Below are 25,418 nucleotides of genomic sequence, written 5' to 3'. Positions count from 1 at the left end.
GAGCTTGGTAGAGTATCTTCACCTCAGCCAGATGGTATTGGGGAGTAGGGGAAACTGATCAAGTACCAAAATGCCTGTCCCAGCTGAGAAACTGATGAGAATGAGGGCTTATCTCCCATGGGCCACAGGATATTGGGAAGCAAGAATAATTTGAGACATTGCTTGTCATCACAAGAAGCACCTAAAATGTCTTTAAGCTGGTCCATGTAAGTAAGGAAACAAACATTAGTGGCAGAACCTGAGTAGACCTACACTGGGCATGGGATGGGTACAGTGCCCAGATGTTCTGTAGCAGCTCTGACAATCCCAATTCCTTATTAAGGTGAAAACTCTGTGACCATTTCATTTATGTGACCAATCGAGATAACCCAAATGTGCCTGGAAAATTCTTGCTCTTGTTGTTTTGACATGGTAAAGGCAACTGTATAAATTTGTTAAAAATATTTTTTCAACTAGACCTCACTTTCTAGAGTAGATAGACCCCCCCAAAAGCTATAACCATGTTGTAATACTTAAATATTATTGAATACTATACACTAGTTATTTAAATTCACTACTTTGGGGACTCTGACTTCTGTTATATTCTCCTTTTATAAAAAGAATAAATATGTGATGAATTTAATTACAGATATCGATGGATATGCATACATACTGAGCTTGACTGTAGCAAAGTATACTTTATATGTTTTTATGATCTCCATATTATTACAAACTGCAAGATTCCAGAGACCTCAAATGTGTCTCTTTCCTTAGTGATTTTCCAGCACCATGTCATTTATGAATGGACACTTAAAAATCCTACTTGACAACGTTATGTCAGTCTTAATCCTAACATGTAGGTTGACATTACATCAGTGGTCTATTATCATAGTCAACTGAAGACTGGCCACTTTATCCTTCCAAAAGACACAGTTAAATACTGGGATGGTAAGGTTCTTCTGGGAGCTAAGGTCTAGTGATACAATTTGGGAGTTTGTTGCATGGAAGGGAAGGAAAAATACAGAACAGTTGAACAGGTGAAACTTGGGCCTCAAAAAAATCAGAATGCTGTTCTTAACACTAACAATAACCTAGAGGCACAGTCATGGCTGTTATGACCTGATTCATCCGTTTCTCTACCAGTGTCTTGGTTTTGTGTTCCTCTCTATCTCCTATTTCTCGCTTACTTGGTATCTCCAGCCTCGTGGCTTCTGCAAACTTCATTTTCTGTATATCTTTCCATTTCTATGCCAGTCTTTTACCTTTTACAGCTGTGTCTGTCTTTGTGTGTTCGGCATTTGAAACCAATAGTAAGACTGATAGGATAGGTCGGTCACCATTCAATGTAGAGACTCCCAATGGGCAGACTACATCTTCTAGGCTAAACCAGCCTATGGAGAGCTGACTTTCCCTTGACCCAAATCCTAATACAGTCATTATGCTTGTTATGGCAGAATTCCATGACGGAAAGCATGGAAACCATTGTATAAGGAGTTGTCTGCTGTCACTTCTCTTAGAAACAAGCCATAATACTAACAGCTGTCTAATCCAGTACATACTCTATACCTTTATGTTTTGGAATCTATGTGAAAAGACCTTAGGAGAAAGCTGGTCCTTTGGGAGGTGAGTTTGGCAATGCTAGCATATGTAACAACTTTGGTCTGAGTGCTGACTCCCTAAAAATTCATCTCTACACTGCTGCTACTATAATTTATAAAATTAAAATCTTAGAGTTTTATGTTTTCTAATATATCTATATTTCCTCATCATTTTCTGAGTCATATTTTCTCTTTGTATTTCTTTAGCAGATGGAATCATATAAAAATGGCCCAACAAGGAATGCAAGCACATTTTGTGTATGCTTTTAAAAATATGTCTTCAATATGCCAGTTGACCTCCTCCTAAAGCAGTAGAGTGATTCAGCTTTCACTCTGCTCACTTGGTGGTCTGAGGGACTCTTCGATGGCATTATTCTCTCTAAATGACTCTATTCTCTTTCATTTCTAAATTAAAGAGTGCTAAGACATTTCTCTTTTTGGCCAAATTCGAGTTACTCGTTGCATCATCCCCTTGGTTTAAGTTGACCATAATTTTATCAGTAATATTTACGACGAAGATGGTGGATATAAGAAAGGCTGCAAAACTACCAGGCATGCAAAACTGACTTCTTTATAGCTGTGTTTCTTTTCTATCAAGAACAGCAGCAAAGGAAATTGACAGAATTTGTGCTGAGTTTGGCATTTTTACTGAAAACAGGTATTTGGCTGAATGCATTTGAGAAATTTTAAGTGGCATTACCTGGAACCAATGCCTTAAATAAATAGGGAGGTCTGGGCTAAAATAAACTGGAAGAAGAGGCAATATGCATTTAGTGTCTGTTGAAGCAAAAATATCCCCAACAAATTCTAAATGAGCTGAAGAAATACAGAAGAGTTTTCTGTGCTCTACCGCAAGAAATTTAAAAGATAATCTATCTTTTGTTCACTTCTGCTTGTGTTTTATGTTAGCCACATCAGCATGGTGTCACTAAATTTCAATGGGAGGAAATGAATACAGTGTTTTCTACAGAAATCTTTTCTGTTCTGTCACTTGGATCACACTCAAAGGCAGCATGGTGTAAAATTAACACTTCTCACCAGGTTAAAGTGTTTGGCTCCTGTGTCTCAAGGCAGACTCTCATCAAGTGTCCTCTCTCCAACTTGGAGTCTTCTAGAAAGCACATATCAAGTCACCAATGCATTAAATGACATTTCTAATTATCCAGTATGTGTGCAGGTGCATGGCTAAGGCAGGTCAAATCCCATCTTTATTTTATTTATTAGTAGAAGGCTTTTGACACAGCCCTGTGGCATGTCTATGATGGCAAGTCAAACCTCACTTTTTTTTTTTAAGATTTTATTTGAGAGAGAGAGAATGAGAGAGAGAGAGAGAGATCATGAAGGGGGAGGGATAGAGGGAGTAGCAGACTCCCCGCTGAGCAGGGAACCCAATGCAGAACTCTATCCCAGGACTCGGGGATAATGACCTAAGCTGAAGGCAGATGCTTAACTGACTGAGCCACTCAGGCACCCAAACCTCACCCTTTTTGTTCAATTTCAGATTGAGACCAAACAAAAAAAACACAGAGTCTTAAATACAGACAACAAACTGGTGATTGCCAGAGGAATAGTGGGTAGGGGGATGGGTGAAATAGATAAAGGGGATTAAGAGGTACAAACTTCAAGTTATAAAATAAGTCACACGGATGAAAAGGGCAGCATAGAGAATATAGTCAATAATACTGTAATAATGTATGATGACAGATAGTAACTACACTTATTATGGTAAGCACTGAGGATAGAATTGTCAAATCCATATATTGTACCTTAAACTAATATGACATTATATGTTAATTATATTTCAATAAAAATTGTCATGAAATATCATATATGATAAAATTTAGTGAATTTCTAGTGAATGGATTAACAACATGCATTTTTCCCTATTCCCTCCCAAATCTTTATTAAAATGATAGCAAGGGGATGTAAAATGTATAAACTATTAAAACTAACAAAAACATGAGAGATGTTAATTGCAGACAAGAAATGGCAATAACTTTTCTTACAGACAAAAAGTAGATGGGCAGTAATGAGTAAATTGGCAAAGTTCAGAAAGCAGAATGCTAAGTGCCTGAAGAAGGAGATGCAAAGAAGAAGCAAGGAGATGCAAACTGTAGCATTTTGGACGGTCCCAGAAAGTGGAAGCACCAGATGTCCAGAAAGATGGAAGTGATGATTGAGATAGTAAGATTGGTTGGAGTTCTGAACAAGGAGTAGTTAAATTCACTTCTCCACCTGTTACATTCTGGTGATTACTGTAACCCAACCCTGGTAGGAAAGATAAGTCTACTCTTTGAAGAAATTAAACTAGAGAGGTTAGAGTTCTGGACACCAGGCATAAATGTAGAGTGGGGAGGCAGTGTTAGACTGAACACAGGAGGAAGAAGTAAATGGCTCCATATTTAATAGTAAGCTCACGGGCAGCCTGAGCCTCACTGTTCCATTCATCTACCAGAAGTCTTTTCAGTAAGGCATTTTCTTTTTTCCCCATTCTGAGTAGAACCTTAGAGAATTTCTCAGTGAATTTACCAAAGAGCCTATAGGGGAGGAAAAATAATTTCTCCTCTATCCTTCTGAGTTCTTAGCTGAGGCCGCTGTAATAATAGATAAAGGAGGGAAAAACAACAAAAGTTTATTAACATGTATACCTCATGTATACATGGGAGAGAACCAGAAAAAAAAAAATGAATAACCCCCTGAGATGGCTTAGAATTCAGAATTAAACACCATTTTTTTTTTAAGATTTTATTTATTTATTTGACAGAGAGAGACCCAGTGAGAGAGGGAACACAAGCAGGGGGAGGGGGAGAGGGAGAAGCAGGCTCCCCGCAGAGCAGGGAGCCCGATGTGGGGCTCGATCCCAGGACCCTGGGATCATGACCTGAGCCAAAGGCAGCCGATTAACCGACTGAGCCACCCAGGTGCCCCTAAACACCATCTTGATAGGGAAAGGGGAAGGAAGGGAATGCAGCATCTAATGAGGAGAGTTAAGTAATTTTTAAGAAAGCTGAATGGGCCCTCAGAATAGACTGGAGGTATGATAGCTTGTGACACCATTTGTCTGGGTGTGCAGCTGACGTCTAGTTTCCTCTTCTGTGAGAAGAGTCCATCTTTGCTGGTTGATAGAACTCCCACGGAGGGGATTTATAACTGTGTTCCTTTTGGTTGGATAGGTCTTTAGGCATATAAGGGGATTTTAGAAAAAGCCTCTCCCTACTTTACTGTTTTTCAAGTGCTTACAACTCAAATAATCAATATACCAAATCATATTTTGGGGTGACATGTCCTGAATCCCTACAGTCATATTTTGGGGCAGCTTATTCTGCTACTTCTCAAGCCCCAAATAAAAAGCCCGTAAATCTAACATTTGGGGAGTCTCCCAAAGAAATGGCCCACTTAGATCACTTTTTCATGAAACTTATCCATTTGACAAGGTTTGCTTATGAAAGCAGAGCTTGCAATAAGTTTTTCCTTTCATATATAAATGGGTGGGCCTAGAATAGGACAGAAAATACAATTGAGAAATACATGTAATATTAAAGAAAATAAAACAACAGACCAAAAAGTGGGAAAAAAAGAGTCAATATACAAAGCAGAGTAAAACATTAAAAAAAAAAAACTATTCTTAATATTCTAAAAGAAAAGATAAGCCATTTGTGACCAAAACCAGAATGTGTAAAGAAGAAAAAACAAGAAAACTCTTAGATGTTAATAAAGTACCATAAATATGAAATTCAATAGAGTAATAGGAAGTTGAAAGTGAGGTTATCTTGCAAAAAGTAGAAGAAATGGATGAACAGTTATAATATGAGAGACAATATAATTCAGAAGTATCTAATATTTCCAAAAGGAGAGAACATAATATATGTAGAGGAAGATATTATCAAGGAAGTATAAAATTAAGTTTTCTTTAACAGAAGGATATGGGTCACTAGATTGAAGAACTCTACCAAATGCTTAGCACAATGTAGGAGAAAAAAAGATCCATAGGGGATAAAGAAAAGACTATAAAGGCTTGCAAAAAAGGAAAAAATGTCACACACAAAGGATCCAAAATCAGAATAGTCTTAGAAATTTCCAAAGCAATGTAGAAAGCTTGAAAAAATGGTGTGACATACTTAAAACTCTAACTTAAAAAGTTAACTTCAATCCATAATTTTATACCTACCCAAACTATCAAACAAATATGAGGTATAGCATAAAAATATTTTAATACATGCAAAGTCTCAAAAAATTTTCATCACTCATACCATCTCTGGGAAAGATCTTAGGGGGAAGAAACCACCAGAGGAATAATTAAACCAAGAAAGAGAAAGACATGTGATCCAGGAAACGGGTTCCAAAAAAAAAGAGAGAGAAAGAAGTGATAATAGAAAGTCTTGGTTTGACATCTATGCATGAGACTAGGAAAGCAGCCAATCAGCTCTGGGGCAAGAGGAATGTCTCCAGTTGTGGAATTCCTATATCATATGACATGTCTGGCAAAATTGTCAGGGAGTTGGGGAAGAATTATTCATAGATGGAAAATAATCCAATTATATAAACAAAGCAATTATTAACTCCAGGAAACACAAAATTTTTTTATAAGAACTGTTAATGTAGTATGTCCTGTGGCTCAGCTGTAACAATATTTACCTAGTCATATTTAGGTAATATAATGTAAATGATTTTCATTTTTTTTAATTGTGATGACATTGTGTTGGGAATAAGAGAGAAAAGAGGATCTAGCACATGTGAGCAATAGCCAAAGAGACTTAAACCATATAGTAGAAACCAACAGATAGTAAAGGAAAGCTTATATAATTATAAAAAAAAATAGTTTAAGCACATTAACTAGAAATACAAGTAACAGGAAAAAGCCCAACTAAAATAGTTTCAAGCAGTTGCTTATAGGGAGGGGAACTAAAGGATTGGGAAAGTGGGCTGCTGTTTTTCTTTATTAATCTAAAGCAGAGGTCAGCAAGCTATGGTCCATGAGCCAGGTTCAGCAGACTGCCTATTTTTGTAAATAATGTTTTATTGGATTACAGCCATGTCCACTTGTTTATGGATTATCTGTGGTTGCTTTTGTCTCACAAGAAATCAGTACAAAAACAGAGTGGAGTATTTGTGACAGAGACTACGTGGCCTACAAGCTAAATTATTTACTTTCTGGCCCGTTACAGAAGAAATTTGCCAACCTCACATCTAGAGCAGTGGTTCTCAAATGTTAGCTGCATCAGAATCATCCAGAGGGCTTCTTAGAACACAGATTGCTGGGCTACCTCAGACTCTGATTCGTTCGATCTTGGGCCCGGAGAATCTGTGTTTCTAACAAGTTTCCAGGTGATGGTGAGACAGCTGGTTTAGGGACAGAGTTCTGAGAATCACTGGTTTAAAGGGAACTACTTTTTAAAAAAAATCATATGTAAGTATCATGTTTATAAAACAAATGTTAAATGTTTAGAAGTATAAGCTTGGAAGCTTGCATGCAAATTTAAGCTAAAATAAATACAGAAACGACCTCTGGTAAATTAAATGTGACAATAAATTGAAATGTAATTTAAAAAAAAACTTTTTAATGGAATAAAAACATGAACAAATTAAACTGGAGAAAATATACTGTCTTTTATTAAAATAATATCTCACAGATGCGGGCGTAGATGTTAACCGTTCCCAGGATCCCTGTCACTGCATGAGCACATTTCATCCAACTGGGTAGTGGGTAGACCTCTCCTACTACCTTCTGTCATTCCACTATTTATCAAAGGCAGATTATTGCAGGACAATATCAACTACGCATACAGTTATGTAAAAATCCTTTCTTTTTTATTTCCTCTCAAATATTTTCAGCTCCATTTAATATCTCATAAAACATTTGTTTTCTGGACAGCACAGTCTGAGAAACTTGATTTAAAACTTGTTCCTCTTCCCTTGACCTCTTTCACAGATGATGAAACTGACACCCAGGGAGTCTCCTGAGTCCTTGGTCCCCACTTCTGTCCCCTCTTCCACTCAGCTTCCCTTTGCTTTGCTTCAGGTTGTGAAGAAAGGAACCCTGAATGAGCCCAAACTCAAATCAGGCATGGAGGGAAAAAAAAAAAGCACTCCTAACACCACGAACCATCTTTTTTCGAGAAGCCTAAAACAAAGGAAATTCTCTGCTTCCAGAAATAGCCTTAATCAGTCACATATGTGAACATAGACCCAGTGACTGTTCAATTTTCCTGCAACATAACAGGATTTTCCCAACACACCGATTCTTTTTTCCCTTTTGCCCTATTATCAGTTTAAGTTTTCTTTTTTATCTTTCTTTTCTTTCTTTCTTCTTCTTCTTTTTTTTTTTCTTAAAGATCCTAGGCATGATACCAGACTTTTCAGTCGGCGGGCAGGATGCTGAAAATCTGCAGTGTTTGAAAGCAAAGAGAAATGAAGGATTGTTGAGAGTAGAAATAGTCCCTGGTTGGTAAAAACAAACAAACAGCTTTAAAACTATAAGAATTGTGCCCTGCGGGGGTGGGTTTGCTGAACTGTCAGCTCTACCAGTTAATGAGGTAGTTTGTCTAATGGAGATAGAAAAGACCATTTTTAACAATGCTGGGCTTTGTGTGTGTGATTTAAAAATCAAATTGAGTGGAAATGCAGCAAATACTAAATGGTACTGTTTATTTTCTAATTAATTTGCTACAAACTACAAAATGAAAGTGTTAAATATATTAGATGGTATGTGATTTTTTAGAAGAGAAAGCAGGGAAAACATTCACCTCTCATAGTCCATTTACTTTATTTTCATCAGAGAAACAAGTTGTGGTTTGAAAGTGTGAAAAGGACATCGATATTTGGGGAGGGGCCTCACTTTGGTAGGGGGGTAAGTGTGTTACATAAGCCAACAGGGAATACTGTCTCCTTTGTAAGGGACAGTGGAGTTCTGGGGCACCTGGGACCATATGGTCTCACTGTGGATGACGTTCGTTTGTAATATTAATAGGCCAGGGACTCAAGGCCCTGGGGAGAATGTCATCAAGGTGAGGACAGCCGCTCACATCACAACAGCTTGTGGACTTTTTCCTGTAGGGTACAGTGGGGACGCGTCAGGCACTCAGTGACATAAAGGCACAGCATGGTACAGGGGAAAGCAGAGAGACAGAAGAACCAGCCAGATCTAGGTTCAGATTCTGACTAAGCCACAGGCTGACTTTGTGACATTGCAGGCTAAGTCATTTAAACTCCCTGAGACTCTGTTTTCTCACCTGGAAAATGAGGAGAATAATTGCCTTACGGGACAGCTGTAAGGGCTAGAGCTTAGAGCTCATAAGTGAAGTGCCTGACACAGAGTAAACAAAAGAAGTTATTATGGATTAGAAAATTCTAGGGTTGAGAATCAAACTGGCTAACTTCACAAACTGAGAAATCAGTAAGCCTTAATGAGTCTTTGTTCTCAGCTGTACCTGGGTCCCACCTTTGCTTCTTCTGTGACAAAAGTTTTAGTTCTAATATTTTCCTCAGATGACTATGCTGTGATTTCCTCCCTCTCCTGACCCCAGAGCCTCTTGTCTACTCCAGTGAGCTTGTTCTCAGAAGCATATCATTTGGTGAGACAACGCATATGTGAATAGCAAACTTTGACCCGGTGTTGACTTGGCACCAGGCACTCAGCTTCTCTTCATGTTACCTCATTTCCTCCCTTACTCCTCACAACTGCCCTCTGAAGTAAATTCTGTTATTATCCCCATTTTATTATAATAACTGCTATATTGAGAAGTAAGATAACTGTCCGTGGGGTGGGGCCATGATGTGAACCTAGGTGGTCTGGCTCTAGAATCATGCTCTTGACAATGACACTGTGCTGGCCCTGCGATATTGTTCTTGTTTTGTGTCACGTGGGTTTACATTCAGGGCTTCCCTTCAGTGGAGTCCAGAGTTGGGGACTTTCATTGAGTATTGATCATCGGGGCCAAAATGAGCCTGTGAAGTCTACAGTCAGCCCACTCTAGAATCAACTTCAGGCTTCTTCCATTCCCAGTCTCAAGGAGTCCTAGGTGCTAGGACTGTTGGGGCAGAGCAATTTACCCCTCTCTAACAATGTGGTTTCATTTAGGAGCTGTTAAAACTAGACACTCCGTGATGCAAGGAGTCACATTAGCATCGTTTCACATTGTATATCTGTAGTGCCCACGTCAGCACTGGGCGTATAATAGTTAAGTTAGGATTCGATTGATGGGTAGATGATTGAGCAGATAGACGCAGCAGGTGTATGGATCAACAGATGGTGTTCTTACAAGAAATGTATATACTGTCAACAATAAGAAACAGATATAAAATATTTCACTGATCTTTGGCTATGTCTCTTACCTTTCATTAGGATACAGTTTTCTCCTACAGTTATATTTATCTTGTTGGGTATCTCATTCCAAAAGGGGGCTGGGTTGAAATTCCGAATTTGTTCATATAAAATATGTAACGTCTTGGAAGCACCTAGGTTAGGACAACATAAAACAATCAATTTCTCTAAAAGAGGCAAGAAAAAACATTCATTCATTCAACAAATATTTATTGTCTGTGGCCTACCTGGTACCCTTATAGGAGCTTAAAACAGAGTGGTTCACAAAACAGAAAAACTCTGCCCTCCTGGTGAGTACATTCTAATGGTGGAGGCAGACGAAAACACTCACAGAAACTTAAGTGCCATAGAGAAAACTTAAGCAGGGTGAGGAATATCGAGAAAGATTACCTCAGGGTGGGCTATTTAATATTGGATAGTAAGGGCTACTTTGAAATTTGTATATAAGTTTTATTCTATATTAGAATATAAGAATTTAAGAAAATAAAGGTAGTGAATATAAGGGAACAGCAGGGAATTAGGAGACCTAGATTAATATCTGAGATTTTTCATATAACCTGATAAAGAAGAAAATATTTTTGACTTATGAAATTTATTTATTTTTTTCTTACAGAATTAGCAGCTCTGGATCTTTAAAGTGATAGCACTTCCCAGCCTTAAACTGAGAAGCTGAGCAAAAAGGCATCCTTCCTGTAATCAACACAGCAGAATGGGAAGCAGAGAAAACATGCTGGGAAGAAGCAAGGTCATATGTTGAACTGTTTTGCCTTTCGCCCAGAAGACAGCTCAGACTCAACCCTGGCCCTGAGTTTACCTCCCTCGCTTTGGTTCAAGACCTGAAGTGATGTGTTCCCGCCCCAGAGCACCTTTCATCGTGTGAGGCCTGAAACATGACCACCAGTAGCCACGCATGTCCCGTCCCCGCAGTGAATGGACACATGACTCACTATCCAGCTGCGCCCTACCCATTACTCTTTCCACCAGTCATCGGAGGACTTTCCCTGCCTCCCCTCCATGGCCTGCATGGCCACCCTCCTCCAAGTGGATGCAGTACCCCATCGCCTGCAAGTAAGTACCACTGCAATTTGCTCTTTTCTCTCGGTTGGTTGGCTTAAGGGACGTGAGAGAACAGGAGGGTTCACATCCAAGGTGAGTTTTCATTTTGCTGGGTTTTGGTTTCTCTTGGTCTGGGATTATACTTTTAGTTCTATTGCAGAAATATCATTTGAAATGTGATAAATGGTGCGTTTTAGAATTTGGTCCATTCGAAACTATGTTGTATTTTGCCCTATTTCATAAAATGTAAATGTAAAGAGTAATTAGCGGATATGACCAACATTCTTGAAGAAATTGACCACTTGATAAATAATGTGAACAGTGGATTAGAAGATGATACCATAAGAATTAGTAATGATAATGCTGGATTTAACATCAGTTTTGGTTGTGAGGTCTTCTTTGAATCTCTAACTCCTCTCCTGGGTATAGGTAGTATCTTTAATTATTTAATTCATATCACATAAGCTTTTTTGAGTGTCTTTGTTCACTTTTGATTCTGTACTAAGCTGCTCCTTACCTCTGATCTTCTCTAGAATGTTGGGTATAAAGTACTATAAAATAAAAGTAGTCAGAATTCTTCAAAACTGGTATGACTGACTTGTAGAAAGCATCCATATTATGTGATTTTTTTTTTTTTTAAGTTCTGCCTGTTTAGGGACAAGCCGTGGTTAGCCAGTGAGCTCTCCTGCCTTTGAGAAATAGGTTGGCAGGTTTGGCACCTGGAATGAAAAAGCACATCAGGGGCGTTGAATATGCACCAAGCGGCATCAGGGGGCCAGCGCACCTTCTCCAGGCCCTCTCACAGCTCAGCAGTAGCTCTTGAGAGCTCTACCTGGTAATTCTTTCAAAGTTTACTGGTCTTCAAGGAGTTCCTCCAAGAATTGGCTTGGTACTTAAAAAATTTTTTCTCTTGACGTATTGCCTTAATTGTTTTCTTACTGTGGTCTTTGTGCCTTCACTTCTTCCTTCTACTACACTTTTAGCTCACTAGGAGCAGGGAGCTTGCTCCACCTAACTGGGATTCCTCAGCAAATGGTATTGTGCCTTCAGAAATAGTAGGCTGTTTAGATATCTGGGTGTTTGGGTAGATGGTTGGATGGACAGACAGATGGACAGAGGGATGGACAGAACTTTCCTACAGGGATGTTGATTGCAATCACAGTTACTATCATGCCTGATATATACTGACTGGTTTTCCTTCCTGGTATGACCTGATCATAATTCTTCCCTTCTGTGTTTCGGATTTCTGACCAGAATGTGTGACCAATAAAGTCTTTGAAATTGCTTAATAACATTCTCCCATGCTTCTCAAGTTCAAATGGAAAGTAGATATAGCCAAAGTAGTTTCTTGGCTATCAGGAGAAATAGAAAAAGTGCCTGTATTCAAAATACCTTGCTGACCCAAGTGCCAATGCAAACCCTGTTCACCCAACATGCAAATGATAAAATGAAGTGACTTTCAGCTAACACATGAAGCAGTCTGACTACATGATTGTTAAAGCTATTAAAATTTCACCCAGGAGTGCCTGGATCTAATTCCATAGGTCAGCCAGCCTGATGCATAGCACATTCCAATATATCTTTTTCCTCAGATCACAAGTATATTTTGTAGATGTAGCTAAGGAATTAAGGCAATTTTATTCCCATCCTGAGTGATATAATCTTGCAGATGGCAAACCCTCAGGCAGCTATAGCCCCGAGGTCCCAGCAACTTTGGGCTACTTTGTGTACTTATTTTAAGGGACATACAGAGGATAGTAAGATCTTTATGCTGAATTAGCATCCATGAACACTTGAACACAGTTTCAATATACAAATCCCTCACCCATCTGCTTGCAGATATTTTTAGATCTAAGAATTCTATAGAGCAGTGCTTGGCAAACTACAGCTTGTGGGCCAAATCCAGCCTGCCATCTGTTTTTATAAATAAAGTTTTATTGGAACAGAGCCACACTCGTTTGTTTACATATTGCCTATGGCTACTTTCATGCTACCGTGTTAGACACCAGATAGCCCACAGATCCTAAAGTATTTACTGTCTCGCCCTTTGCAGAAAAAAATTTCTGACCCATGCCATGGAGATAAGAACATTGGGATAGGAGTCAAGTCATCCCAAATGTAACCCGGCTCCGTTCTCTAACTGGCGATGTTTGATCTTCTCTTCAGTGGTTAGGCCTGTACCTGACTGAGCTGGGCTAGATCATATCTAAGGCTCCTTTCATCTCTAAATACAAGTCTACTTTTTTCATTTCAGAGTTACTCATAAAGCACAAGATGCCATCACTACCAGGTTGAACCATAATGCAATTGCCATTTTTCTAGATCAGAATTGGTCCAATATTGGCAATTTTATATGATTCAACATTTAGAAAGAGAGGTTTCACAGTTCAGGAGAGGGAGGAAAAATGATTATAGGCTTTTTTGAGGGCCTTGGGGAGAGGATGTTGAGTAAACTATACATTGAAAGGTGGCTGGAGAAATGGCAGAAAAAGGATGAGGTACCAAAAGTTCAGGCTGGAAACATCAAAATTGGCTAACTTATATCTTATTTTATTATTTCTTGCTACAGACAGGGAGAGGATGTTGAGTAAACTATACATTGAAAGGTGGCTGGAGAAGTGGCAGAAAAAGGACGAGGTACCAAAAGTTCAGGCTGGAAACATCAAAATTGGCTAACTTATATCTTATTTTATTATTTCTTGCTACAGACAAAGCACATGGAAGCCTCTCAGATGAAAATCATTAAAAGAAGCCACTGTTAATGTGCAGTCTATTAGTTGGCCCTTAAACGGGGAGTTATCTTTGTCTTTGTTACAGCCTGAGGTTTAGAAAGACCAGGAAGAAGGGTAAGGTCTTAAAAGTTAAATGCAGACTTTCTCTTGGCTAAAATTAAACGTCAAGTTTTATTCATGCATTGAGGTTACTTAGGGAGGTAGCCGAATTCTATAAAATCTCAGTAACTAGCAAAACACATGCTTGGGTGGAAAAACCAGCTAACCTGGAATGCGTGTTGGGGACTGACTCCATAAAGAGGTCATGTTATTGGACTATGGGATTTGCCGATGTTGCTTTCATAATCTTTACACATCCAGATTCTGCAGCTCAGCCAGAAAGAAAAAATTCTCCTACCCCTCTAACAAGGTTCCTTCAGCACCGTGGAATTATAAACCCAAGAACCTTCTACCTCAAAATCTAGTGAGAACAATTTCCATAGCAGCTACTGATATTACTCCCCTTCCTGACACTTCCCACCATTCACTTCTGATTCTCTGGTCAGCCTCTTCTCCAGGCCCAAAACCTGAACTCTGTACATTTACCTCTTCTTTCCTATAGTACGCATGTCCCCATTCCCACATACAAAAATGTCCTTGACCTACTGTCTCATTTACGGTCATTTAACCTCTCTGAATTTTTCTTCCATCAACTATAAACTATTTTTATGAAAAGAATAGTCTTTTAGAGTAATAGTATTCAAATCTTTTAAGGATAAAAGTGGTGTATGAATTTGGAAGAAAAGTTGTTACTAGAAAGGGGTACATTCAGATAATCTCCAGGGCCTGTGGCAGGTGAGGATTCTATATGTCACAGTTCTGATTTTCTCCTGGTCCTCATGCCCTTTGCAGCCAAACAGCCCATCTTTCCTTGATGAGTGCCGCTGGTGGACCCAGTTCTGCATCATGGAGCACTTGGCCATTGGTCTGACCATTTTTGACCACTCACAATTCTGAGGGAAAGATGTGGCCAACTTTTCAGAAATTCTGCTCTCCAGAACTTTCTAACGTAAAGGAAAATAAATATTTGCAGGGAAGAAGTGGCCTTAAAACATGTTCTTTGTGTTCGTGGCCTTGTCTTTGTATTCTGACTTAAATCTTTACATTGTGGAGTTCTCTATGAGGTTAGAAATCTGGAGCCATATAAGAAAAGAGGGAGGGAAGATAAGTAATAAGAAAAACTGGCATGTATTGAGCACCACTGTATAATCCACCAAGCATTTAATGTATACCATTCTTAAGCTTTTTTTAGTAGCTTCCTGATACCGCTTCCAGGCCATTAGCGACAGTCCCATTTTGCAGATGAAGACTGTGAGGCTTAGAAAAAGTAAAGAGCTAACACAGCTGGTTAATGTTGGCACCAGATTCCAAGGCCAAATCTTGGGGCCCCTAAGTGAATGTCTTTCCCAGTGTGTTGGGTAAAGAGGCCAGCTTAACCCCTCAAATAATCCCACAACTCCTCCATGGCTATCTCTTTCCCATGATACTTCAGGGAGTCTTTGGAGATGAAGGACGTTTAAAGGAATTCACGAGCTCTTTAGTTCCACCCACTACTGTGGAAGCAGCTATCGGTTTTCATCCACATGAGGAATTGAGGGTGGGCCCCATTGTCAGGAAGTCACTGTGGATGCCTCTGCTCAGCTCTGTCCCACAGGCAGAGATCCTGTCATCTCCAGGCAAGCATGACTCCCAACAGGAGGAAAGCCTGATACACTATGCCAGGGAGCGCTCAAAATTCAATGTTCCAGAGCTCTCTGTGAAAATTGGACAACTGTCCGTCTGTCTCTCTTTATGTTCCTTTCATGGCTGCTTGTTCTGTTTTATTGCCACACATGTGCTTTTTTATAGGTTGTTGTAAGCTGGAAAATATTATTAACAGTGTTGGCTTCAGAGACTCTCTCAAAATGATCTCCGTTTAACTCCACAATCTTAAAATGAGAGTTCTTTCCCCTGCTTCTTTAATGATCAGAAAGTGCTCTCCTGTCAAAATCACAAAATAGGGTATTCACTTAAAAAAATAAAAAACCCAGCCTTTTGCAGAGACAGACTGTGAGTCTCAGAGTTACCAATGACAGGACATAAATGGGGTATTATTTCTATATCTTGTCTTAAGCTAAGAGAAGCCATGTTCATGCAGCTTGTCTAAAGCAGAGTGTGTGGCTAGTTTGGAATTCCATATTGCTTGTTAAAGACAACTGGCCCATAGGTGTTGATCATGTTTTGAATTTGTGCAGAATAATGGTAACTAAAACCAACTGGTTAATTCCTATTATCCAGCACCCTTTGCCCTGTAACCTTTTCTTCTTTCTGCTGTAAGTTATATTTGTCCTTAAGCATACACAATGACCCCACTGGACAGGGATCATCTCTAGTTTTAAGATGTCTGGGGCTTAGCATGTTGCTGGGATTTAGTGAATGCCAAATATAATAGTATGGTCCACATGCATGTATTCTTCACTTTTTTTTTTAAGCCAGATAAAAATAAGTTAAAGAAACTTGTTAGGAATTTGAGTAAACTAAGTCTAACAATTTTACTCATTTTTTCTGCCTTTGGTCATTGAGTATCTCTGAATTGCTGAGGCTTAGGGAGGTCAAAGACTTTTACTTGAATGTTTTAGAAAAAGTTTATGTTTTTGGCATGATCAAACACTTTCGGTGGTCTTGCAGAGGCCTGCGGCCACAGATGCACTTTGCAAGAGTCTTTCCCTTAAAGGTGGACAGGTATTGATTACTTGAAGGCAGTACCTCTCTTCCCCAATAATAAAGGAATCTTTGTGTCTTTTTTTTGATGTCTTTACAATTTCCCCAGACTCTGGTCGAGTACAACATGTAATCCTTTGAATAGTTCTAATGAGGAGCTGGGTTCATTCTGTTTGTTGAACTTTACCCCAAAGGGATCAAGAATATGTGAACATGAGTTAGAAACAGAAAGATTATTGTTCAATTTCATCAAATTAACTACAATGCCCAAAGGAGAATCTCAACTCTGGAAGTGCGTTCTTGAATAGAAATAGGCTTTCAGTCTACAGAGGCGATTATAAAACAGGAATGGATTTTCCTCCGACTTACTTCTGCCAATGATTATTCCTAGGGAGAGCATGAATGAGAGAATATTAAAAAAAAAAAAAAAAGGAGAAAAGAGAGAGATTTGTGGTTTAGACTTAATATTAGATTCCTTTTGATGTTCTCTTTATCAGATAGTTACACAGAGACATTTTAAAAGAGCATTTTCGACCTTAGGAAGATTGAACCTCTGAAAATTAGAATCACCATAATAGCTCTGAGTTGGCTATGAGATATGAGACTTTCCATGTGTTCCAAATTTCTGTCTTGATGAATTCATCAATCTACAGCTCCTGTACAATTCAGATGAACTATTTTGGTCCTAATGATGAAAAACTCATTCATATAACCTCGAGTGATAGGAGATTAACCTTCATACAAGGTAGATGAATGCGAGGACAGGTAAAATGGTCACCAGATGGCTGCCCTCTGGGCCATCTTCAGGGTGTGTCTCAAGCAGTACCACAGAAGCTCTGGTGATTTATGCTGTGTCCTCAAAGTGATACAGCCCTCTATTCTATCTTACATCTCTATTTTCTATTTTGGCTCCCTCCAACATTTGAAGGGTTTTTCAGAGAGAGAGGGGGGGGGAGGGGGAGGAGGAGGGAGAGAAGGAGGGTAGAGGGAGTGTAGGAAGGAAGGAAAAAAGGAAAGAAGAAAGGAGGCAAAGAGACAGGAGGAAGACACTGACACTGCTATGTGAGCTCCACGCCACCACCAAGAACTTGACGCCACCAGACCAACCAATGGCCAGTGGTACTGTCAGCGCTCTTGCTTTTTTTACTTTGCCATGAGAATAAGAATGAAAAGAGCTGTCATTTATTTAGTGTGCTACCTACATTACCTCTATCTACCATCTGGAAAAGAGAAATAGAGAAAGACTGAGATAGCCAACTTTCCTAAGGTTGCTCAGACAAATATGATGGGACTGAGTTTCAATTCTTCTTGCTCTGACCAGTCATCTTCTCACACCTCCATGTTAGTTGTGGATGTTGAGGTGGTGCAAAGGTTTTTAAAACACTCCATTTTTCTTTAAGGATCTTGCACTCCTTTGGGGAAATCATAATCACCTAAAATCATTTGGATCTAAAACTCTGATTGTTCTCTACTCTCTAAGGCCTTGATTTTATAAAGCTTGCAACACCCCCTCCCCACCATGTACCCGCTGTGCATATGTTAGTTTACTATACATGTCCTGTTCTGCTGTCTTTGGTTGTTTTCCTAGCTTTCCCTCCTCTACTCATCCGTTCTCCTGATGCCTGGCATACAGTGGAAGCTCATTTAAGGTTGGTAGAATGACCAAATCAATGGTTCTTGCTGATGGGGGATTTTGACAATTTGCAGATATGCTTTTGGATGTCACATTGATTGGCAGCACTCTAGGCATTTAGGGGGCGGGGGCTAGGAGGCTGAATGTCTTGCACTGTGCACCATAGTTGCAAATAATAAAGAATTACTTCATAATCTCATTGCCTTCCTACTGTCCCACCAGACATTCATGTTAAGAACATTCCTCCAAAATAAATTATAATCAACTGAATTTACCCATAACTCCATTTTACATATAAATGCAAAATATTATGTGCTTTTATTATACCGTGAATTATTTAGAACTATAATTGCCGTGTAGATGGAGAGTAGGCAGATCTTTATTTTGTTTGGAATGTTTCTAAGAGTCATTTTCAATTTCAGATAATCATGTCACTGATGACAGGGTATGCTTCATAATTGACTTACCAATACCACATGTTTTTATAGATCTGCATTTGTAGGTAAAATATTCACTGTAATTCTGTATGTGGGGGCAAGGATCTTACCGCTTCTTTATGCTGAGCATTTGTACATTGAAATAACTATTATTTTAAGTTACTTTCTTTGAATTCATCCTTGATATTGCAATCAGGGCCATATATTGATTTCTTTGAAATTATATGTGTAGGTAGGCTATATTATCTATGACTTTCATTTTGAGATAGTAAAGCAGATGTTATAAAATATGTTACTAAAAGAAGCAGTACATTCAATATCTTGAAGATTGCTGGAATGAGTGGATGGATGGATGGATGAATACATGAATGAAGGAGTGAAGAATAATGAATAGGGCCAGCTAAGCCACTTAGAACGTATATGTTCTAGCTGTTGAAAGAAAGTTTATAAGGGATATGGACAGAGAAATCTTTGTAAAACCAAATCTGATGATTATGTCAGGCATGGGGCAGTGGCATGGCACTGGGAAAAGCCATATACAGAAGACCTGTGGACAATAGGAAAGTGTTTCGTGTTCCCCATCTTGGAAGGCATATGGTGTCGGCAAAGAACCATCCAGTCCTTGCCCGATTTCTTGATGTGTAAACAGTGTCTCCAAGGTATACAAAAGGGAATCAAATGTATTTTTATTCGTGAATTTACTCTTCCAATATTTATTTGACACATACGTGTTAGGTATTGGAGTGGGCACCTTAGAGTGTCTCTGATGGTTTGCTGGGTAAATTTATCAGAGTAATCGGTTCTTACTTGTATGTCATGTCAGAGTCTACCTCCAGAAAATGCTTGACATCACTCATCATCAGGGAAATGCAAATCAAAACAACAATGAACTATCACCTCACACCTGTCAGAATGGCTAAAGTAAAAAACACAAGAAATAACAAGGATCAGTGAGGATTTGGAGAAAAAGAAACCCTTGTGCAGTGTTGGTGGGAATGCAACCTGGTGCAGCCACACTGTGGAAAACAGTGTGGAGGTTCCTCACAAAAAATAAAAATAGAATTACACTATTATCCAGTAATTCTACTACTGGGTACTTATCAAAGGAAATGAAAACACTAATTCGGAAAGATATATGCACCATTATGTTTATTGCAGCATTATTTACAATAGACAAGATATGGAAGCAACCCAGTGTCCATCTATACATGAATGGATAAAGATGTAGTGTATATGCATGTGCACTCGCTCTCTCTCTCTCTCTCTCTCTCACACACACACACACACACACACACATACACACACACAGAGGACTATTATTCAGCCATAAAAAAGAATGACATCTTGTCATTAGCAACAAAATGAATAGATCTAGAGAGTATAATACAACTGAAATAAATCAGAGAAAGACAGATATCATGATTTCACTCATATGTGGAATTTAAAAAACAAACAAACAAAAAAGACCAAAAAACAGACTCCTAAATATAGAGAACAAACTGGTGGTTGTTAGAAAGTGGGTGGGATGGATGAAAAAGGTGAATGGGGTTAAGAATACACTTATTGTGATGAGCACAGAGTAATATACAGAATTTTCAAATCATTATATTGTGTTATATAATCATTATTCTGCACACATAAAACTAATGTAACACTATATTCATTATACTTGAATTAAAAAGATTCTACTTCCAATGATACATCATTTTAGGATTTATCAAGACAAACTTACAGAACTGCTATAGATTGAATTTGCATATCCCAAAAGATGTTGAAGTCTTAACCTCCAGTATGCATGAATGTAACTTTACTTAGAATCTCAGATGATCAAGTTAAGATGAAGTCATTAGGGTAGGGCCTGATCCAATATGACTGTGCCCTTATGAAAAGGGGAAATTTGGACACAAAAACAGAGATAAAGGGAGAGTGCCCTGTAAAGGCGGGAGTTACGCTTCCACAATACAAGGAACACTAAAGATTGCCAGCAAATGAGCAGAAACTGGGGGAGTGGCATGGAACAGATTTTTCACCACAGTCCTTAGAAGGAAGCAAGCCTGCCTGCACCTTGGTTTGGGACTTCTGATATCCAGAGCTATTTGTGGTACTTTGTCATAGCAGTCCTAGGAAACTAATAAGGACTCTAATTTGAAACTCTACCTTCCTACCATTGAAGAAGGAAAACACTGCTTTAGATCTTGCCCTCCTCTGAAAGTATCTAGTAATTTAGCTATTTTCTCATAATTTTATGCTCACAATGATTGACTTTTTCTGCATTATGTGGCTGCTTTGGCTTGGACTAATGAATAATATTTCAGGATAGTGGTTTGTTGTTGTTGTTTTTTTCCTTCATAGCCAATCTCCCCTGATTCTGGTGGCTATAAGTCCATGATCATGAATCACAATGGTCACAATTTTTTTTTAAAGATTTTTATTTTTATTTATTCATGAGAGACAGAGAGAGAGGCAGAGGGAGAAGCAGGCTCCCAAGGAGCAGGGAGCCCGATGTGGGACTCGATCCCAGGACCCTGGGATCATGACCTGAGCCGAAGGCAGACGCTTAACCATCTGAGCCACCCAGGTGCCCCACAATTTTTTTTTTTTAAAGATTTTATTTATTTATTTGACAGAGACACAGCGAGAGAGGGAACAGAGGAAGTGGGAAAGGGAGAAGCAGGCTTTCCTGCCGAGCAGGGAGCCCGATGCGGGCTTTCTACCCCCTTTCTTGACCTTCACATGTCTTCTTTAATCTGTTTTGCTCTTAATTTTAAACCCTTTGCCTCATGACTCTACAGGGTTACTCATCACTATAATATTGGAACCTGTGGAATCCTCCAGAAGAGTCATTCATATTACAAATTCATATTTCAAGTTGCAGTCACTGAGGGTTTGTTGGTGGCAGTGATCTTATTATAATTATTGGTTGTTCATTATCTCAAACATCATGTTATTGGTTCATCCAGCAGCCCTGGGCACTCTGGCACTCTTCCTTCAATCCTGTGCTCTTCTCTTTTATACTTAGACCTAGTTTTGTCTTATGTTAGTTCTTTCTGTGTCCTGGTCTTTACATCTACCCCCATTAATTCTCCATATCTGGGGTTTTTTAGTTACTTATAGCCAAAAGCCTTTTAAAATATTTTGGAAGCCACCTAAGATTGTACCACGTATAAGCTTCAGGATTCTGGGCCTCATGAAATCCTTCCCTGGTTAACTTTGCCTTTTGTAAAGTGGGTGCCTGGGCCACTGTCTTCTTCTCTAATAAGATAAATTTAATAATATGAAAATCTGCATATATAGGGCTCCTTTTTGTTCAGTTTGTTAAAAATCTCAGAAAGCCATTGTGTTGATGAAAATGACCCCTTCCCAAGGAGAGTGCATGTTGTTGATTTAGTGTTGAGATATTTTGCCAAATGCCCATGTTTTGCAAATATTTGGATGAAACGAAATTTCTAGGGAGTTCTGGAATGAAGGACAGGGGTCATCTGTGATCCTGTGGGCACTAATGACAGCAGTAAATTATGTAGCCATTATTTTGTGGTGAGTTGCAAAATGTCATGCTATTAAGAGGTACTGCTCCCATGTTCCCCTTAACCTCGGGGAGCTTACAGGCAAAGATAACCATACTAATTAGGAGAGGTTCATCCTGTTGAACCAAAAATGATGTTCATGGAGATAATTTGGGGGGGGTGTCTAAAAATGGGGCAAGACAGGTTGCTATTTTCAGCCCCCAAGCTGGGTCTTTGAACATAGTTTTTTAGCCTCTGTGTACTTCAGTTTCCTCACCTGTGAAATGAGGGCAATAAGGGTACCTTCAAGGGGTCATGATGAGATGGCCATTAGTTGATGCATGTAAGTGTCTACCAATGCTGTCCTGCTACTGGTGCTTATGCTGTTGATAAGAGAGTAAAAAGCATATTAATAGTAGCAGTCCTTGTTGTTACCTGTGCTCTGCACTCAGAATCTGGCCGCTCAGAAGCAAACACCGATGTTGTCATAGGACTGACATTCTCACACTCACTTCCAAAATGTAAAGGTTCTCCACGCATGGGTACTTTCTCGTATTTCTTAGAAGTCCGTTATTAGGCATATGGAAGTTTTCACTTCCCGGAGTTTGTACCCTGCCAAGATTTTCCTTTAAGCCAGAATTCGCCAGGAAGTGATCTTACACTTGGGTATTCGAAAGGACTCGCTTTCATGAGTAACTGTGGCCTGCTGAATAATTTTTTATTGATCACAAAGAGGCCACATCCAGGAAATACACGTGTATTTGAGGTTCTCTTTCACAGACGAGCTCCTCTCAGAGTCGGAAAACTTAGGCAAGAGCTGAACCTTCCTGTCCTTTCTGCAGGTCACTTTGTCTCTATAAACCATCTCTAATAATGCTTGATTGAATTTTAGCGATGTGTATAATAATGTACATTTCTCAAGCATTATGGTTGTGCTTCTACTAATACCAAGCTACTCTAATATTGTTTAATGGTTGTGAAGTTGGCCAATCCAAAGAAAGATACTTAAAGAAAAAAGTTGTCTTGACATTTCATACAAGTGAATTGCACTTTAATGATGACCACATGGTTAAAAAGAAAGCTACCTTTCAGCACACTTAGTAAACCTCTTTTATCAGAATGGCTTAAAGGAATATTTGACAAAACAGGGATTAGGGATTTCCATGAGTTCTAATGGAAATCTCTGAAATATGAAGTGGTTTCACATCATCCTTGACTGTTGTTCTGACCTCCTATAGGCAATTTTGGGATTTCTTCCTTCTTCCACAAAAAATCTTATTCCAGAACCAAAGCCAAAATAAATCAAAGGAGGCATGTAGCCCTATTGATAATACTGTTTTGTTCAGTTCTGACTCCCCTAATGGGTTAAGTATATGTATATTGCTGCAAAGGTTAACCTGTTCTTTAGTACTTGCCACAACTTCTTGATCCCTGCTTTGAGGACAGAAAGCAGTGATATGTGTCTGGTATTGGGCAAACAGAGAAGTATTATGGAATATACAGAAAAAGACAAGGCTTGACACCAGGAATCCACCACTCCCACTGCAAACACAATGGGCAAAGACAGAACGTAAGGAATATGTGAAGAACTTGTACAACCAGAAGAAAAAGACAAATGATTCAAACCAGAAATATACAATAGATTTCATTCTACTCAAAAAGAATTCAAACATACCATATCAACTTCACAGTAGTAACTGAGGAAATATAATTTAAGACCACATGCATACAAGTTACACGAATTAAGTGTGGTGACAATACCAAGTGTTGGAGAGAATGTCAGGCAACAGATACTCTGAGATATATTGCTGGTGAGAGTCTAAATTAATGTCATCATCTTAGAAATGGCTCACATTATCCTATAAAATTGAATATTCAGACTTCCTTCTATTAATTTGTCTTCTAGGTAAAGTATCCTAGAAAAACTCTAATATAAATACCAGGAATTTATGGTATTTATGTCTAAGAAACATAAATAGCACTGTTTGTGAATTGTAAAAAAATTAGTTACCAACCAAATATTTATGAACAGACGAAGGCAAAAATAAGTGGCAGCACAGTCACTAAATTCAGTAATACCCATCACTGAAAATGAAGTTATAGACAACAACATGGATAGACCATAGAAACATAGTGTTGAGTTGAACAAGTTTTTTGGCTATATATAGGATGGTAATATTTTTTATAAATTCAAGAGAAGTGTTGTTTAGAGAAATATATGTAATGAAACTGTACATTAAGGAGTCAAGGGAATGATAAAGGTCAAATTCAAGGTACTAGATATCTCCTAGAGGTTAGAGAGAATAGATAAGTGGATGGGACAGAGAAGGAGCACATGGGTGCCCACAGCAGAAGTGATAGAGTTCTAACTGTTAAATATTTATTAGTATGTTTTATACCACATGCACACATGTTAGGTTTATTTTTATAGTTATTAAGTGTACATTAAAAAGACAAACTATGATTATATCTCTTATGTGCTAGAACCAGAAGATAGGAAGAGTAGAGAAACATGGCAGTAGCCTGAAACTGAAAATTCACATTCTGGAAAAACAGGCAAATGGACAGCGAAAATATATTTTTTTTAAATTTCAGTCTTAAAAGTAATTGTACAAATGCAAATTTAAAAGCGAAATGCAAATGAAGATTTTATTTCTCACTTAGGAGAAGGCGAGGATTTAAAAGAACGATCCCATTGTCATTCAGGCTACAGAGAAATGCACACTCAGGGCAGCCTTGATGGGGAGAATGAAAATTGATACATCCTTTCTATGGAATAATTTTACAGTAAATGACAAGGGCCTTAAAATATTCATACTGATGGCTTTGCATTTTTGCTCCTGTGAATTTATTTGTGAGAAGTAAATGTTTTCGCGTCCTTGGGAAAACAGATAGTAGCACAGACCTGTTTATTTAAAAAAAAAGAAAAAAAACTAGAGACAACCTTCCTTGCTAATAAAAGATGACTTATTAAAATAATAAGCAGACCTTTAAAATTTTGATGGAGAAATGAATATATTGACATGAAAATGCTCAGTGGAAAACACAAGTTACAGAACTTATAGAACAGTAAAAGTTTTAACTATTAAGAATTAGGTATTCAGAATACTTAATATTCTTTATTTTAGCAGATATATATTGTATACTTAGGTGGGTGTTTTCTGGGTTTAGGACAGAGACTGAGGAGCATATTCATAGTTTTTAGTTCTGGGTCATGGGATTATCCACAATGTTCTTTCTTGTCTTTATTCAGGGATCATGCACACCCTCAACACCTCACTGCTCAGTGCTTGGCCCATAGTAGACACTCACTAAATGTCTGTTGTGGGAATGAATGCATTAAATAATAGCTTGTGGGGCGCCTGGGTGGCTCAGTCGTTAAGCATCTGCCTTCGGCTCAGGTCATGATCCCAGGGTTCTG

General features: G+C 38.6%; 1 protein-coding gene across 1 annotated transcript in view; it reads left to right on the top strand.

Annotated features, from left to right (window-relative positions):
- The window catches only part of RARB (retinoic acid receptor beta), a 703,788-nt gene that overhangs the window by 318,465 nt on the left and 359,905 nt on the right, over window positions 1–25,418 (top strand). Inside the window, exon 5 of the mRNA XM_081825597.1 lies at window positions 10,511–10,965. Within this exon, the coding sequence (XP_081681723.1) occupies window positions 10,788–10,965 (178 nt within the window). The 5' untranslated portion in view covers window positions 10,511–10,787. The remainder of the gene's footprint in view (window positions 1–10,510; window positions 10,966–25,418) is intronic.

Source organism: Leptonychotes weddellii, chromosome 1, assembly GCF_054177405.1.
Source record: "Leptonychotes weddellii isolate Sample4059 chromosome 1, ASM5417740v2, whole genome shotgun sequence".
NCBI lineage: Eukaryota > Metazoa > Chordata > Mammalia > Carnivora > Phocidae > Leptonychotes > Leptonychotes weddellii.
Note: the sequence above shows the minus strand (reverse complement) of the source record. Positions and strands in the feature narration are given on the sequence as shown.